Genomic DNA, 18,018 nt, shown 5'->3' with positions numbered 1-18,018 from the left:
TTCATCCCTCAATGCAGAGGAGCTGCAAGCATGGCATTAACAGCCAAGGTGGCATATAAAGTATTTGGGCAGGTTGGAGAAGAAGTGTGAAAGAAAACAAACCCCTCATTCAGTCATTTGCAGGAGCTCTGAGAAGTGTTTTCCTTCATGATTGAGTACAGCAGCACCACTCAATAAAACCTGTCACCCTTTGTTGCTCCTGTGCATTTCTAACAAAGTTGGAGCACTGATTGCTCAGTTTTGGCTGATCAGGACACAAGAAAGAGCTCAGTGCTTAAAATATAAGTTGGATGTGAAGAACAGGTACCAAGAAAATGCATGGTGCTAGTAGGCAGAAACATTTTTGTATTAATTGACAAAAGCTGACAAAAACCCATCTTACCTTCATGATGAAAGTCCTCAGCTAATGAACAGAGATTTGAGTGTCTCAGAAAGTTTAGTTCAGTGCAGAGAACTGACAGCAAGAGCTGAGTCCCACGCATGGTAGCAGTGATCTACCTCTCTTAGGAGTAGCACATCTGACAGGAACTGCTCCTACACACATCTTCATTCCCATAAATTATACTTTAACCCAGTGTTTCCCAACAAAAACACAGCTTATTTTGCAAAATAAGCCTCCCCCTTCCACACTGGTAGAAGGATTGCAGTTCTGAGGTCACTGCAATGAAGGGACAGCTGCCAAAAGGTGGGACAACAACACCTGAATTTCCATGCAAGCTCCAAGCCAGTTCTGCATCCTCATTAGATCTTGTGGAGAAATTAAGCTGCAGTTCACTCTCCTCTTTATCTGTTAGACATAAAAATGAGTTACCAATGTCATTATTAGAAGATTGCATGGCAGAGCTCCAAACCAAGGGCTCTTTTGTTAAATACCATGTTAACTGTAGACGAATGTACAAAATCATCCTTGAAAGTTCTTTCTTGGTTAGTTTTTTGGTATGTGATATTAAAAAAAAAAAAGAAACAAAAAACCCACAAAAAATTTAATGGATTCTGCGCTCAAATAATATTGTCACAACAAAAATATACAGAATGTACACAATACAAAAATATTTGGAAACATACAATAGCATCTTACCTTGCAAATATCATTTTGTTTTACTAGCCCTTCACAGGGAAAGTACCATTTGTTCAGTATTTTAAGGCAGAAAATGACATCATTTAGTGCTTTGTGTTTAACACTTGGATGTGTTGTTAGCATTAGTAGTGTAAGCAAAAGAAAAGCTTCATAAATCTGGCTTTATTTGCAAACTGAACAGACACCGTGGGAGTCAGGAGAGAGTCAGTGACAACGTGTCTATCAAGCTCAGTGAAAATAAGGTACTTATTTAAATCATGGGGAATATTTTGTGCTCTCTGTTGTAAAGTACCCTGAAACATCAATTTTCTGTACTCCTACTGGCGTATTAGAAAGCTTTTTCCAATTAAAAGCCAATTATTAATGTGACATTAAAATACATTTGCCTTTAAATAAGCTTGGTTTGTGTCTTGGGTGTGATTCTTTTTATGGAGCTGCAGAATGCATGGCACTCCTTTATAACCAGCTCTTGGCATCAGTGTTAGGAGAAGGAATCTTTGAGTTCTACCACACAAAGCACTGCAGAGCAGCCACCCTGTCAGAGGAGAGAGCAGCATCAATATCACAGGTGCTGCCCTGGGGTCTCTATCCCAGCTTGCCCCAGAGGTGGCTGGTGCTGAGCTGCCATGTGCCCATTCTCCAGTTCCACTTTTGGCAAAGTGAATGGATGGGTGCTCCAAAGCAATTGGGCTGAGCTTGAATCTTTGTGAATAGACTTGGAGCTCTTTACTCACTGAAGGATGTGTGAAAGTCCCACCCACCATCCTGTGAGACTGAATGTTGGCAGAGAACAGCAGCTGCCTTGCGAGGTCAGTACCAGCTCTGAACATGTCACACTCCATCCTCCATAGCCCAGCTCAAACTGAAAGGGCCCAATCTGATCTAAAATACATGGGCAGTACAATCCACCAGAAGCAGCAAGGTGTTGGGATACAGAATCCCTGAGCTTTATTTCTAGTAACAATTTCTCTTGCTTCTTTCCCTGTTGATAGCATACTTCCCACTGCCAAAGGAGCAAATAGTGAAAAAGCACAACATGCCACGTAAGTGCTAAGATTCCTCATCAACTGACAGGGAAACAGTGACACAATATGTTGTCTTACAAACTCAGCAAAAGTAAATTCATCAGCATTTTTATGACTGCTACACTTCACTCAGAGATTGTTTCTGGAAACCTCCTCTCCCACCACTGCATGACAACTCTCTCCTTCCTCCTCTCAGTGTTACAACCGCTGTGTGTGAAACAAATCTTTACCTGTCTCCAAGCATCTGGGAATAAAAGGTGCCATTTGCAGTGCCCGTGGGCTTTGATCTGCCTGGTTATCCTCTCCTCTGCTGCCCGGAGCTGTCGGAGCCCTTGTCCCGCTGTCACCGGCAGGTGTCCCTGGCAGCTCCGGAGCAGCGAGGCTGCCGCACTGCTCCTCATCCTCACGGAGCTGCGCTGCAGTGAGCTCACCGCAAGGGAAATCCACCTCACAAACCGATGTTTTTTTTTCTTTTCTCCCCCAGGTGTTGTGTCCTCACTCAAGGACACAGCGTTAAATAACCTGCTCTGAGATACTCTGTTCAAACCTGTACATTGGTGACAGTCCTTGCCTTCTGCTCTAGCACTGCATAGGCGTGAGGTTCAATAGATTCATGTTTTACCTGACTGATGGAAAATCCTAGCAGTACCTGAAACAAAACCACAACAAATTACTGACACCAGTCCCTCAGTGGATGCTCCTTCAGGAGCACATTGCTGACAGTGACAGGTTGGAACCACAAATGAGCAGGATGGAGAATATTGCATCTCCAACATGAGGCAGCAGCTTCAAGGACATCTGGAGGTAAGAGAAAAGCCTGGTTGCTGTTAGCTCTGTGGTGCTGCAGCACAGTGGCACTCCTGGGTGTGTTAGAAAATAACATAACTGGAACTCATTCACTCTGTAAAAACAGCAAGTTTTCACACTGTAATTTTAATGATTAAAAAATAATTTAAAAGCTTAAGCACTTTGTGCTGCTTCTGGCTCCATGAACTGACTGACTCTTAGCAGACAGCAGGCTCTGGGCACAAACTGCTCCATGTATGGGGGGAGATTTAGGCTCTGATGAACAGGAATGTGAGAGGGTTTCATTAATTCACCTGTAATAAATCTAACACTGCCTTAAATTCTGGCCTTTCTGATCGCAGGGTTGTTTGCAGACTTGCTCAGGCAGGGTATGGGGACACAGAATGAAGTCAGAAAGATGAACAACATTTTAAAAGAACAAGTCATAAGATCCACTTCAGAGCTTCTTTTCAACAGTTCATGTAAACTACACTCATCTATGGGAAAAGGACCAACAAAGGCTGTCTGCATTACTCTGTTCAGCTCCCTCCCACTCCTGAGCTGAGTAAAGACATTTTGGCCATGATCAAGCTGATCAAGAAACTGGTGGTTTTTGCTGCTTCACCTCAGAGCACACACTGGCAGGCACAGAAACCTTTACTGGTAAGAAACTCATGGGCAGTAAGTAGCTTTCAGCTGAGAAACCAAAACTAAGTCAATTGGTGCAAATTGCACTCTGGTAAATTAAAGGCAAAATAATTAGGGTTTTTTATAATTGAAATTTTCTACCAAAATTTTAAAAGCTTTCCTATGATTTCAGGAGAATTCCTATTCCTGGTCACCTCTGTTTTCAAGGCATCTGTAATGAGAAAGGCTCAGCATGTCCTCCTTACTTGATAACCATGTCAGAACTCTCCCAGTTCCCCCTCTCCATCCTGCCTGCTCCCAGGGGGAGCTACAACACTGGGCCAGCACCTGCAACAATCCGTGGGAACTCTCATGTCTGCTGGGATCTGGACCCAAACTGCAGAGGTAAAATGGCTCAGGGAACCAATCCCTTTCCCAAAATGATCAGAGCTCTGGCCCTTATCCCTTCCTCTGGGTCCTTGTTGAGGGCCCATGAACAATGTACTGGCCATGCAGAACAACAAAAGTGCAATTGCCCTCAGAAATCCCATTTCTGTGCACAAAGGTTACAAAAATTGTTCCTTTTGCAGGTAAGGCTTATTCCAGGTTGCAGAAACACTTATTTTCTCTCCCCTCCTTCTGAGGCAACAGAAGTTTTATGAGACCATCTGGTGGGAGAAAACTTCACCCCTCAACCCAGAGTTATGTTTCCATAAGAGGCAAAGAAGGGGGCAGCTGATAAGCACTTGTGGATGTCCCCTCTAGAAGGACAGGCTCCTACTGGCTTGTGGTATCATCTGGCAGCATGGATAGCACAGCTGAGATTATAAAGCCCACAACACAGAGACATTTTTCTACAGAGCAAACACAAGTGCTATGGTGCCCATGGGATGGGCTGTGAAAGACTCTGGTGGCTGTGCCTGGCCACCAGCAGGAAATAGAAAAAAGGAAGAGAGGAGCTTGTCTGGAGAGACTCTTATGGCTGCTTTGTCCAGATCACTGAACAGGTGTAAAGGGCAGAGAAAAGGAGGGCACCAATATCCCTGGACTGTAATTTGGCAGCTCTCTAAAGTGACAAGCAAAATAAGCACCTTACAGAGAAGAATACCTACAAGCTCTGCTTGTGCTACAGATGTTCCCATGTGTTCCCTAGGTCTGTGCAGGCAACTGTATGAACTGTGCCACAGCTCACTTACAGACTGCCTGAACTGGGCTTGACCAATGTTAAAGCAAAAGGCATCATTGCAACTAAGTGTTGTCTGGAGCTCCTGAACATCCATTGCCTCAGGAAGAGGCATCCTCCAAATTTAGAAGTCATATTAAAACCAGTTATATCCATTTTACAAGGATCACTGTAGCAAATAACACCATTTCATTGGGAAACCAGTGCTACATACAAACTGATTTAATTCCACTGTCTTCAGTGGACTTGGCCCCAAATGGACTGTATGGCTGTAAAGACTGGATAGTTCCCACCCTGGGCTGCTGGAGGTGATCATGGTCCCACTTTCCTAGTAAGAACCTGCTGGAAGAGTGAAGAGGCCAGGTGGTAGGTCAGTGTGGCCAGAAAAAAAAGTGAGAAGAAAACAGCACCTGATTGTCATCTGATAAAACCACAAATGAACATTTGCCCTCCTTTTCTTCATCCCTCAAAAAAATGCCCCCAAAACCCAAAAAAACCCAAACAACCCAGCCACACGTCTAGCCACAGCAGGCTGGGGAGGGGGGAATAATTAATTAAAATCAAGCGAAACATGAACAGTAAATGTGGCTGGGTGTCCACAACACTCTAAGACTATCAATGTTTATAGTGCAATTTCATTTGACCTGTAGTTGAAGACCAGTCTCCATCACTTTGTGTGCTCAAGTTCTGCCGATTCCTTTGAAAGTTGTGCAAGACAAGTTTCAGCATAGGCTAAAATACCTTAGGAACCATTCAAGTAATTAGACAGTGGCACTGGTATGGCTGAACAGTCAGATGTGTCCAAAGAAACCAGATTCAAGCTGCCTTGTACCATCTGAGTCTCTAATTAGTAAATGTCTGCTCTTTTTCCCTTTTAGTGTTCAGCAACACTGAGGAAATTCATGGAACAATTGGCTATAATTCCAGCACTGACCTGGAAAATACAAATATCTCATAGAAAATATTGATATGTGGTAACAACCCAAGCAGTCAGTGCCCAGGTGAAGGGTAAAAACTGCAGGGCATAGCCAGCCAGAGTTACAGAACCTGCTGGATTTGTGAACAAACTGATCAGCCAGTTCTTTCATGAGACCTTTAAGCACCTCCTCCAGCACACTCGTGCATTCAGAAGAATCATCCTCCCCTAAGTTAAATATAAAAATAGATCCTCCATCTTCATTCATTTAACACAGCTGACAGATGACTTCTGCTCTCCAGTTTTCTGTCCCATGTTTTCAAGGAGGGGGAGGTAGCTTTAGATCCAACAGACTGTAGGCAAAAATATTCCAGAAGATGGCAAACAAGACAAAAATGACATAAATAGAAAGGAAGATCCACCATAAAGTCTGATCTTGGAGTCTCTGCTCATAGTTCCTCAGGATGATGACACCAAGGGTGATTCCAACCATCACCCCTCCCAGGTGAGCCATGAAGCTGGGGTGGGGGCAGGGGGGGTAAGCGGAGGGGTGGAATCGCAGCCACACGGCTCTTCCAAATTCAAAGCTCACTGGAACAAAGAATAAAAAATAAATTAATTGTCTAGGTTTATCCCTTCTGAAGTCCATGTTGTGAGCAGCACTGCATGCCAGAGAGGGAGAAATTGCCTTGTATGGTGAGCACAGGGAGGCTGTGGCTATGCCAAGGCTGTGGCACACACACATGAGGTCTCTCCAGTGGCTGGAAAGTGGTCTGGGTTTGTGAGAGTCTGGATAGGTTGGGGAATATTAACCTTCTGAAATTTATACCAAAACCATAACAAAAATCAGTTAGAATTTGAAGACAGCTGTCTGTGATGAACACATGGTTTAGTTTCCCTTATTGTGCCCCCCTGAAGAGAACTCATCAGTGTGGGTATAATGCTGCTGCCACCCCAGACAGGACGTGCTCTAGGAAACCCAAGTATTATCATTATGAAAGCATTGCCTATTTGAGACTGCAAAGAGAAGATGTTTAAGTCCCACTCTTTCACAAACACCACAAGCTACAGATGCTGGCTAAAGACAAATCCTTGTTTACAAATGCTTGTGTTGAAAGCCAAAATCTGCAGTGGAGAGCAAAGTGGTTCCTGCTGCCAGAAGGTCCAGCTGCAAGTTCCTACCAAAACTGCTGCAAAGTCAAAACCCTCTGAATCAGCATGAACTGTTATGACAAGGACAAACAAAACAGGACTGGCTGCACATGTGCCAAGCATTGCATGGTACTTACTACAGATCAAGGCAACAGCCATGCGCAGCAGTTTGAATTGGCACTTCATTCCTGACCAATTCTGGAAAAGAGACAAGGAAAACAAAGTAATGCTGCACACAAACCTGAAAGGATATTACATTTACATCTGTCACTTGTCAGGCAACTTCTCAGTGCATGCAAGCCCTACTGTGCTTTTTCAGTGCTGCTTTCTGTGCCTCAGGCTCCCTGAAATTCTGCAGCTCAGATCTTTGGCAGAGCATAGAGAAACAACACAGACTTCAATAAAAGCATATCAAGGAAACAGTGCCATAAGAAAGCCTGGACTTAGCCTCCTCTGTCTTCAGGGTTGGTTATTAATCAATATAGTGGAATAAAAATCTCTGAATGGTAATCAGAAATCATGGAAGAAATATTAAAATTCCTCCTTTTCAACTTGCACATACTTTTAAAGCAGGAAAGAGATCATGTTTTGAGAAACTCAGATGTATGACAACATTAATTATTATTATTATTATTATTATTATTATGTGTCTAAATGAAAATTTGCCTATTGAAGGCAGTCTGAGATACCAAGATAATCAGGTGTCTTGTGAAAAGCTCCGTATTTGTCACACTGAAGAAATAAAAACAATGCTTGTAAACTCTTCAGACTATCTCTAACGGCACTTTGGATGGCAAAAATGCAACTTCCACAAAATAAGTAACTGATTTTCTCTCTCCACAGAGAGACCTAACCCAGTCAGAAAGCTCTGAGCTCATGCTGATTAATACTGTGCTGTCTCCTTTACTTTCCATTTCCATGTAGCTGCTGTGAATCCCTCCCCTCACTCTTTTCCTTGGGGTGACATGCTTTATTGCTTCCCCCTGTTGGTTATTTTATGTATATAAATCCAATAATATTTATTTTTCCAAGCAGGAATGTTTCCATTTCCTTTGGTTACCAGGAGGCATGAGGGAACAGAAGATTCCAGAGACCCTCCCTGCCACAGTCCCTGCTCTCCCCAGCTGTGCCAGCAAACAGCCAGCATGTCTTTCAGCATCTTTTCAGGAGCATCACATCTAGGTAACAAGTGAGCACAGGGAGACAAGGGGGGAAAGGAAAGCAAAAAATTCCTTCTACCAGAACTGGAAAGGCAGCAAAAATAATTTCAGATGAGAAGAGAGGCAGTGGGTAATGGAGAAATAAAGATGCTAAGGTAGCAATTGCTGAATAGATTTGGTGGAGGCCAATGAGTAATGAAAGGACAGATCAGTTTGTGATGTTCTAAGAAGCCTGGGAAGTGAAGACTCTCCACACACCTCTGGAAGAGCCTCTTCCTCTAAAGCAGACCAAAATTTCCTCCAATGCCCCCCTCTAACCCTGTGAACTGTGGTGTTAAAAACCCCATGTCTGCACTACCACCCTGAAAGGCGGAGGAAGGGAACTGCTTCCCTTGGCACAGAGGCAGGGAACACAAATCACACTGAAAATAACTGCATGTAGAGATGAAACTCCTCAGTAGAAACCCTGTGCTACAGGGTAGCCCCTCTCCTCCACTCCCCAGCCTCTCTGCCAGCCACTCAACTGTCTAATTTGGACAACAGCCTCAACCCATTCATGCTCTGAAAAGCTTGAAGAAGGTGAAGGAGACCAATTCTGCTCAGGATTTCTCTGACTTCCCAGCTGTTACAAAGCTGTCTGCAGCAGCACCACTGTGGTCACAGCTGGAGCCTGCTGACTTCACTGCAGACAAACATCAAGTACAAAGTTTTCTTTTAGGCTTCACTCCAACAACAACAGGCACACATCTTCCAGCATCCATATAACAGATCTTCTGTCTCTATTGCAGCCACCTCACATTATCTTCCCTCTCAGACCCACGGGAGGAGCATTATCCTCATTTTTATGGTTATTCTGCTCTGATATTGCTGGTACAGACATGCCACCACACCTGAATATTCTATCAGCAAAGCCTTTTTTGCCCAGTGTCATCTGAGGAGTCCCCCAGGCAGCTGTGCTGGGCTTTGCCACCACCTGGTGGCTGGGGATGAGCTCCTGTTTCCAGCCTTAGAACAATGACAATGCTGGCATTTGCTCACCCTTGTAAAGTATTTCATGAGGTGAAAGAGCAAAAAGATGCATCACTATATCACCCAGGGTTCAGCTTCAGATTGGGTTTTACAAATGGAGATAAGGAATATTCTGCACATGAATCCACTGAATGATGAATTTCCTTAGATACCCACTAAAAATACATAGCACATGCAGACAGAAACAGGTCTGCCACTTCTGCAGAGCCAATCTGCTTTTCAAACATTTGTCAGCCATTGCATGGAGAGCTGTTAGCCTGGAGAACACTGATAAATCTTGGATTACCAACATCTTTAGGTTGTCCTGGCAAACTGCCATCCTTTAGGGTACCAAGTCACCAAGTGCAGGGCAATATTTCCATTCCAGGACCACACCACTGAGACAAGACTCAGCTGGGGCAAGCTCTGACAGACCAACAGCTGGGGCAGGCCATACTTCCAGCCCCTTTGAGCCACCAGACATGGTGACACAGTCACTCTGGTACTCACCATCACAATATTGGCCAGGTGAGCAGAGACAAGAGCATACACACCTCCAGAGGAGCCCACCACCGGTGCCCTCATGTCAGCCACTGACACTGCCAGGGACCCTGGGGGAAACAACAAGGTTTTGTGACACCAAATAAACACTCTCTCCACCCTACATCCCTGCTAAGGCCTGTTTGTGCTAATTGCTGCAGGTCAGGAATACAGAAAGAGGAGGGGGAAATTGATTGACCTGTGAAGCAAACTCAGTCCTGTCAAGGCAGTGACTGATTGATTCCTCTGCACCTACTTTAAAAGCTGCTCAGCAAGGCAGCAATGTGTCTTTAAACTTGTGCTGCAAAAGGCATTTATTCCCTGATTGAAAGAACAAGGAGGCAGGAGACAGACAAATGCCTGTGTTTGTTTCTCACCTGAAGATAAAATAGAAGTAGCTCCCATGCTGCCAAGAAAAATATTAGCACAGGGAGAAGGAAGTAGGGACTTAGCACAGGCCTCTGATTGAAACACAACTTATTACCTGTAAAACTTCAGAGTAAAACTAGTCAAAAATAACCTGGATGGAGGTAGTAGGCACATGACAGCAAAATGACAAGTCAAGTACATAAAGGCACCACTAATAAAAATACAGCCAAACACAGGCATTGCTTCTTCTTATCCCAGTTGGAGGCTTGGATCTGCTCAAAGCTCCTATCATTGCCAACTTTAAGGATAATTTAAGTGATAGAGGGAAAGGCAGATTTGCTGTCACAAGGAAGGGATAATGAAGATCTTTGTGATGAGTGGAAATGGGAAAAAGACATATTGGCAAATCTTGAGAGAGTCCTTGGTAGTACAGAATCTAATGAACTTCTTTGCTAATTGCCCAACTGATTCCAGGTCAAGAAAGTGCTGAGCTTCCACGAGCCAACTTTGCTGATAGCTCCCTCCTTCCTTGTATGGCCCTGAGACTTCCCAGCTCTTTAAACACTGTCATTAAGGAAAAAGTTAATGAGAAATAAAAGAAGGAGCAATAAGAACTTGCAGTTAAATCCTCAGACTGCACTGAGTGCCTCAATTTCCAGTCTTAATGTGTCTTCTCAGTAAAGCCAGACAAATGAAAAAGAACCATAAAAGTTGTGGCCTAACTACATTTTACTGTCTGTTCCTGATTATTTAGGAGCTGAGTTATCTTTATATTGCCTCAGCATGAATACATCCATTTCCTTCTCTCCTGGCACATGACAAAGAATAAAGGATGTTTCAGAACTGGCTAAGACATCAGTGAAGCCCTGAGGTTTGGTAGGTGTATCTGTGTAGAAAAGCCATGTCTGGAAAGTTGCAAATTGGGCACCACTTTTGTTAGTGCTTGTTAAAATAACAGTCAGGAGACAGTGGAGCTGCTCTGCTAATTCCTTTCTCTGCATTAAATACTGTTGGTGTTTGTACCATGCCTAGTGCTGCGTCCTAGCCCAATTATTCTTTCCACAGTCTCTCTCCTGGAATGCAGGATTTATTAGTACCCAATGCAGCCCATTCTACAAAGGGTTTATCTGCTTATTATGGAAGAAAAATAATAATGTGCTGGAAAAAACAAACAAACACTATAAATTTGAACTAAGGCAGTCAGTCACTGTCTGAGTTCCACTGTAAAGCTCTTGGTTGTTTTCACACCCTCCTCCTGTTTTAGTTAGATGTGGATCTATTGGCAGCTAACTTCCATCACCTCCAAACTGCTGGAAATTCCAAACATAAATAAAAGCAATTCAGCACAAACTAAAAATCAATCACAGGTTAATGATGAAATGAATTTTTCAGATTTCTGTGCACTGCTCACAATCTACAACCAAATACTTCTTGCTTACTAAGGTTGTAGAAAGGTGACAGACAGGACAAATGAAGGAACAACTGACACAGGACCAGCAGGACTCCACACTCAGGAAGATCATCTAAAGCAAGGGTATTTTAAAATAACAGGTAGTTGGTGCATTTTTAGCAGGTCCCCTAAACACAGAGTCTATGGCTACACAGAAATAGATGTCAAGTTGTACCATATCTTCTGTGTCTAGCCCCCCAAAGGATTTCAATGCACAGAACATCAGTGAATGCTCCTCTCCTAATCCCAAATATCACAAAACATTTCTCCAACTCAAAAGCTAGCACAGACCATTTTCACTGCTTCTCCATCTGGGGCATGCAGGGGTGTCACCTACCTGCCACAACTCCTGCAACGTACACAAAACTGATCCTCGCAGCTCCGTGCACCATTTCCAGAGGAACCCCAACCAAGAGCTGAAGGACAACATTGAGCCCAAGGTGTTCTATCCTGCAGCAAGGAAAAACAACAGTTGTCCTCTTCTCCAACTCTTCATCTCCTTTCTCTACCACTGAGACACAGATATCTTGGGAAAAAAATCAAATAGCACCCAATTCACATAAGTAGACTAATGCTGGGAAAAGCAGTGAGACCCAGAATTGCAATGTTTCTTCCCTCCTTGCTGCTTTTATCTTTTTTGTATCCATCCAGGTTCTTTCAAGTGAAAGACCTGCCTTGTGTACAATGCTTCGTTCTTGGTCAGACATTTTTTTCTTTCTCTGTTGCTTGAAGTTAAATGACTTGTCAAAAAAAAAGCAGCAAGATGGCAGCAGAGCCTGGAACAGAAGCCACAAATTTGCTGCTCTCTTCTCCCCTCCTAATCATTCCATTTTTCCTGCACACATCACACTGCCACCATGGGGAGTGGTTGTTAAGAATGAGGTGAAGTACAAGTTCCAAGAGAATTGCCATTTCCTGGTGCCATAATGTGCTTCACAGTATGGGCTGTCTGACCCTCACTCTTTTCTTCTGTGCCTACTTCAGTGATCACAATGGGAAGCAGAGGGTATTTTCATCTCTGCTTAGGTGCCCAAGTGTACTCACTGATGTTCTCTCTTCACCCACCCTTGTTCCCATTACAGCCAATAGCAAAACCCCTGTTGAACACACAGGAAAAAGCTGGGCTGAGGGAACTCTTGCAGAAAGCCCCACTATCACACTGTGCAGAACCACTTGCAGCCTGCAGGCAGAGTGTGACAGCTCAGATGTGCATATTGGGTAAAGACTCCAGTGCAGCAGATTTCCCCTGAGCTGAATCAATAGGTTCAACCCAAGTTCTCTGTTGCTTAATCAATACTGCTTAACAAACCTGTCCTGCCACTTTTCAGAGCTCTATACAGATATTCATCTGTAGGATCTCCCACACACAGGTAATAACAGCACCCTGAACAGGGACCTCAACACTCTTCTAGTGTCTGAGATTCACTCTGGGTTTGCAGGACTGTGACCTCACTGAACAGTGACATCCCACTGGAGCCAAGGGTTTCCTGCTCTTTGTATGAAGAGAACCTGCTTACAAAACAGATGCATCTAAATGCACAGTGGTAAATGACACCCTTAACACAGAAGGCCAGCATCTTTTGGGGAAAAAAGAGCAAAGTACCTAATGCCTTGAAAACATACATCCCATTTTATACAAGAAAAGGGTTGCTCACAGGCAGGCACTAGCAAACTTTGGTTTAAGTTATATGCATTTCCACTGTTTTGATCTTTTTCATGTTACCATAGCAATTTCCCATATACAGTAGAGAAAAACAGTGATGGTGAGATGCAGTAATGACAGAACAGTCTCAGAAATGAGAATTTAAAGTTTGTAAAAAAAGTGCTAGAAATGATACTGCAGAAAACAGTCCTCTCCTGATATCTTAATGAGTTTGTTTCCATTGAACTTCTCTCCAAAGACGAATTTCCCTCCTGCACACTCAGCACTGCAATTTTTCCTCATGGGAAACTGCTGCATGTAACTGAGTTCTTTGATTACCTTCCTCAAGGCTTTTAAAGCCCCTGGGCATGGTCAGTGCTTGCTCTGATCCTACATCCCTTCACAGAATGCAGGGAATTAAATTAGGAACAACCAGCAAAGGTCAAACTGAGAGCACTGAGATGAGTCAAAACATCCAAGTGCCCTTTCACAGAGGGGATGGAAGAAGCTTTGGCTGGCACACAGTCAACATCATGAGATGGCACCTGACATATCCACACAAAGCACCGGGTCTTATTTTTCAAAGGAAGCTTTTGTAAGAGCTCAGCAAAGTTTATCCTGGACTCTGAAATGAAGGCTCTTATTCACAGCTGATCTTAAAAGACTTCCCAGGAGCAACCCCATTCACTTCTCTTCCCCATCATGCTAAGAGCTTTGAAGGCACCAGAGTCAATAAGAAGCCATAAAATATAATTACCCTTTGCCAGTGCTGAATGTGTCATTCTTGAAATGACAATTTCATTGATTTATTAAGGACTTTCTCCTTCCCTGGGACCAAACAAATGGGACTGAGCATCAATGCAAGTCATTAGTTATGGCAGTGATACAAATGTGTGAGCTTTAGATATCAACTGCTTTCTGTGAAAACAGAAAGGCAGAATTTACAACTTTGCCTTTTCAGCCCTTGACAAAGCTCCCTCCATCAGAACCAACACAGGGTCTGTGCATTTTTGGAATCTTTCTAGATTCACAGCCAGACAAGCCTTAGCAACTGCTGCCTTCTCAAACACCTTCTGGCTGCCACTTGCTCTTCAAAAAAAGACCGAGTGCACTAAATTAAGGAGCAGTCCACATTACCATTTAAAAGCCTCAGCTGGAAGCAGGATAACAATAGACCCATGGCATTGTGTTATCTTCTCATTTGAAAATGAGAGGAGAATGATGGGTGTCCACTAAAAACCATTATTACCTTTCCAAGATTTATCTGTTTCCCTCACAAGAAAGGAGCTAACACAGAGAAGTTAGAAATAAAGGAACATTTAGCTTAACTCCAGATATTGCAGATAAATCACAAGGTTTATTGTCCCAGTGGGACCCTCCATTGTTTTAAAGGCTGTGTAGCTAAAGGACTTGGAATTCATCATGATGGGTCCCCAGCTCACCACCTTCCATTGTTCCACTTTGAGCCAGCCAGAGGTGAAATAAACCTCAGGGATTTTTTGGCCAGTGAGTGTGAAGAATGCCAGAGAACTGCCTGCTATAAGGGTGACCTGGCACAGGTTAGGAAAGCATGCCACAGAAAGGCATTTAGTGCTGGAAAATTGTCCTTGTGCAGGTGTTTCTCCTCCAATGTATCCTAAAGCAATCTGTAGTCATAGAAGCAATATGGTAAAACACCACCACCATCAAAAGAAAGCCCAAATACAAACTAACTAACATTAGTTAAAATCAAATTCTTTCTCTTAAAAGCCCAGTTTCCCCCATATTTTCAGTGAAATTTTAATATTTTCACTTCTCATTTTATGTAACCAGCCTCATGTCTAAACCCAGTTCCCCACTTGCAGGATGAAGTCTATGGAATATGGGCTGTTTGGAGGGATTCAGCATGCAGAGGACAGATGCTGCCACATTCAGAAGCTTCCTCTAATAACTTTTCCTTACTCTTCCCTTGTGTGGAGTCTGTTTTTATCCAGGGATCTGGGGCACATCTTGTGCTCCAGGGCAATTACACACCAAAGAAATTATTCCATGGCAGGGAAGAGATATCAGCATGTCTTCCATCAGAGACATGGAAAAAGACAAAGATCAACTTGATCTTTCTGGCCTTTCATAGAAGAACATTGACTGATGGAAATACAGGCTTTCTATTTAAGAACAAAGGGTCCTTATGCAGTTGCAAACTCCACACTACTGCTAAAAGGCTTGCTGCTGTCATTTTTCAATGACAGAATTAAAGAAAATTGCAATTATCTGCCAGGAATGTGTGAAGATAATGATCTGAGAAACTGCTCAGAGGGGGTAGAATGTTTTGTACAGGGATGAACTTTCCAGTGACACTTACTTATCACCATGGCATCACAAACATCAATTAAGTCTATTTGAATTTTGTGAGGACTAGCACAGCTGAGAAGAACAGAGTTAGAATCCCCACACCTTGTCTATTCTTCCCAAGTCTGCTACATACCTCCCATGGGATGAAGGAGGATTAATTTTAGTGTGCACCTTCATTTTGCATGAGATGGACAACTCCCTGTCCATATGGTCACTCGAGATTGTCAACTCTTCAGGAACACTGGTGTCTGCCCAGGGTGTACAAAATGGGAGTTCAGGCTTGACACAGCCTTCTAGGAATTATCTCAGTCCCTACAGAAGGGACCAACATTACTGAGAGATGACATGTCCCAGGCACAGGGAATTTAACTGACTTTTCCAACACCCTGTCGTTTTTAAATACCAGACCAGCATCTTTGCAGATTTGTTCTACCACCTTTAGTGGAACACTGGGCTTTGACCTCGTTTTAGGAAGTGCACAGTAAGAAGAAAGTGTGGTCCCAACACTGCTGGGGAGAAGAGAAGCACCTGTTAAGTTCCTTTTGTTGCCTTCTCCCTTCAAAGAGCTGTGAAGATTTGCACCTCATTGCCCAACACTCCACAACATCTTCAGATTTTTACACACAATTTATAATTGAGTTTTAAAATTTTAATTCTGAGCTGATTCTGTCACTTCCTCTTTCTCTCTGGGGAGCCTGAACTGTTTGTAAGTACTCACCCTGCATGCATGAATATGTAGGTTAGGTACCTCCAAGCCTGGGCCCGAAGCTGGGGATGGTACAGTAATGCATTCTTCAGGTACAGGGGGTGGCTGACTTGCAGCACAAATCTGTCTAAGACCACTCCATTGTAAAGAAAAAAGGCAACCTAGAAGAGCAGAGAGATTCATTGGTTAGCAAATGCCTTTTCTTATAAATAAATACCTTTTAGCTCAAAATAATGGAGAAAAATTAATATATACAAAAACTTTTCTTCCATTTGACAGCTTCACACAGCATGAAAATTTCCTTTTTTGAGGAACCTGCAACACATTGATACAACTGTATTTTTGTTCTGCAACACAGCAGCCCCTGAGCCACAGGAACCTGCTCCCAGTCAGCACCCTACTATCAGTGTCACATCCTACTCCATACTTACTTGAGCACATTACTCAGCAAATGTGCAAAGATCTCATTTGGGAAACACATGAGCAGGTCAGAAGATTTAACCCAGAGGTTCCCTCCCCTGCTTTTCCTCTCCACCCACGGAATAGAGGCAACTGTATAGAAATTCTGATTCCGTTGACTTATCCATTTCTCTAGAATGTCCTGTTTCACTCCTCAAACAGTTTTGCTCTAGTCTCCCAAACTGTACAGTCCCAAATACAAATAGTTCCAATGACAGGATCAGAGTCTCCACTTAAACACACCCCATCCAAAATTGCCACCAGCTTCATGTCTGTCCTCATCCTGAATGAGTCCCTCTCTAACCCTGCTGTCCCAGCAGAGCCTTTGGCAGTGTGGTGGGTTCCCAGGGAGGGCACTTGCCTCTACAAGAGTGATGGTGATCATGAACCAGGGCGGGGGGCAGCAGGTGTAGCTGTCATAGTACCACTTGCGGTCGATCTCGCGCGGCAGCGTCTCGTAGGCCACGTGCCGGATCAGCCTCTGCGAGAGGCTCAGCCCCGTCTCCTCCAGCAGGGCCTTGCTGCACAGCCTCCTGTTCCCCTGCAGGATGGCTTGGCGGAAACTGTTGGACCTTTTGTTGCTCATCTGGGTAAAAGGGAAAGGAAGAAACCGTGAGTACAAGGCAAGGCCTGGCACAGCCATCAGGGAGGATCGCGCCAGTTTGGTAGCACCAGATCCAGGTAGGCAGGAAGCCACCACCAGGCTGAGCTTTAGGAACCAAGTCTCAGAACAATGACAGGGTGACCTACTTGGGGCAAAAGGAAGACCACGGTCTGCCAATAGGATGTCAATAAATGAGGGCAGGGCAGAACTCTGGCAAGGCAGAGCAGAAGCTGCTGATGCACCTGGCTGAGCTCTACGGCCTGTTCTCCAGACTTCCAAGCACTGTCTTCACCATCACTTATCACAATCCATATTCCTGTGTCCTCCTTCCCTCTGCTCCCCCTGCTCTATCACACTTCCCTGCAGCCTTGGGGCAGAAAATTTCTCAAATGTAGCAGCTGGCACTTTCACAGCACATCTAACCCTTGTGGCAGGAGTTAGTTCTGGGCAAAGAAAATTATCTCTTTGTGTAAAACAAAACTGCCTGAGCAACAGCAACAAACAACAAATTAATTGGCTATACAGGCTGCCTGAGCTCCTGTAAGCTTGCAAGTCTCTTTACAATGCTTCTTTCATAAGTTATCCTCAGAGGGGACAGGTTCTAAGATGGCACAGGCTTACATGATCACCCTACATGCATAGATTTAGCTGTCTATCTTTGTGAGCATACACTTTCTCAGTTTGGATGCATAATTAAAGCAATTGCATTTGCAAATTAGGCAGATGAAATTTTATGCTTAGCCTGCTGGGGGCGGGGGAACAAACCAGGTCTGAAAGAGCTTGCTTCAAGATTTGTATAATTGTTAATTAGCCCTGATATCAAACAAAACTGCTGCATTACAGCCACTCTCTGTACTGACTGAATCTTTGGCAGGGAGCTCCAAAAGTTCACTGTGTACACAGGCTGCTGCAGGGGAACCTTCCACTGTAACAGGCAGCAAAGCAAACACGACAGCCTGGTCCTTCTTCTGAGAGAAATGCT

The 18,018-nt window shown here is 43.8% G+C and overlaps 1 protein-coding gene across 4 annotated transcripts in view; it reads right to left on the bottom strand.

Annotated features, from left to right (window-relative positions):
* Positions 1–3,848: 3,848 nt before the first annotated feature.
* Positions 3,849–18,018, bottom strand: part of RHBDL3 (rhomboid like 3) — a 57,366-nt gene continuing 43,196 nt past the window's right edge. For all 4 annotated transcript variants that reach the window (XM_033076655.1, XM_033076656.1, XM_033076657.2 and 1 more), the window contains 6 exons: positions 16,794–17,018; positions 15,986–16,134; positions 11,632–11,744; positions 9,446–9,546; positions 6,905–6,965; positions 3,849–6,206 (listed from right to left, as the gene is read on the bottom strand). In XM_033076655.1, coding sequence (XP_032932546.1) covers positions 5,935–6,206; positions 6,905–6,965; positions 9,446–9,546; positions 11,632–11,744; positions 15,986–16,134; positions 16,794–17,018 — 921 coding nt within the window. In that variant the 3' untranslated portion in view covers positions 3,849–5,934. The remainder of the gene's footprint in view (positions 6,207–6,904; positions 6,966–9,445; positions 9,547–11,631; positions 11,745–15,985; positions 16,135–16,793; positions 17,019–18,018) is intronic.

Source organism: Catharus ustulatus, chromosome 20 (genome assembly GCF_009819885.2).
Source record: "Catharus ustulatus isolate bCatUst1 chromosome 20, bCatUst1.pri.v2, whole genome shotgun sequence".
NCBI lineage: Eukaryota > Metazoa > Chordata > Aves > Passeriformes > Turdidae > Catharus > Catharus ustulatus.
The sequence above is the reverse complement of the archived record's forward strand: the minus strand, read 5'-3'. Positions and strand labels throughout refer to the sequence as shown.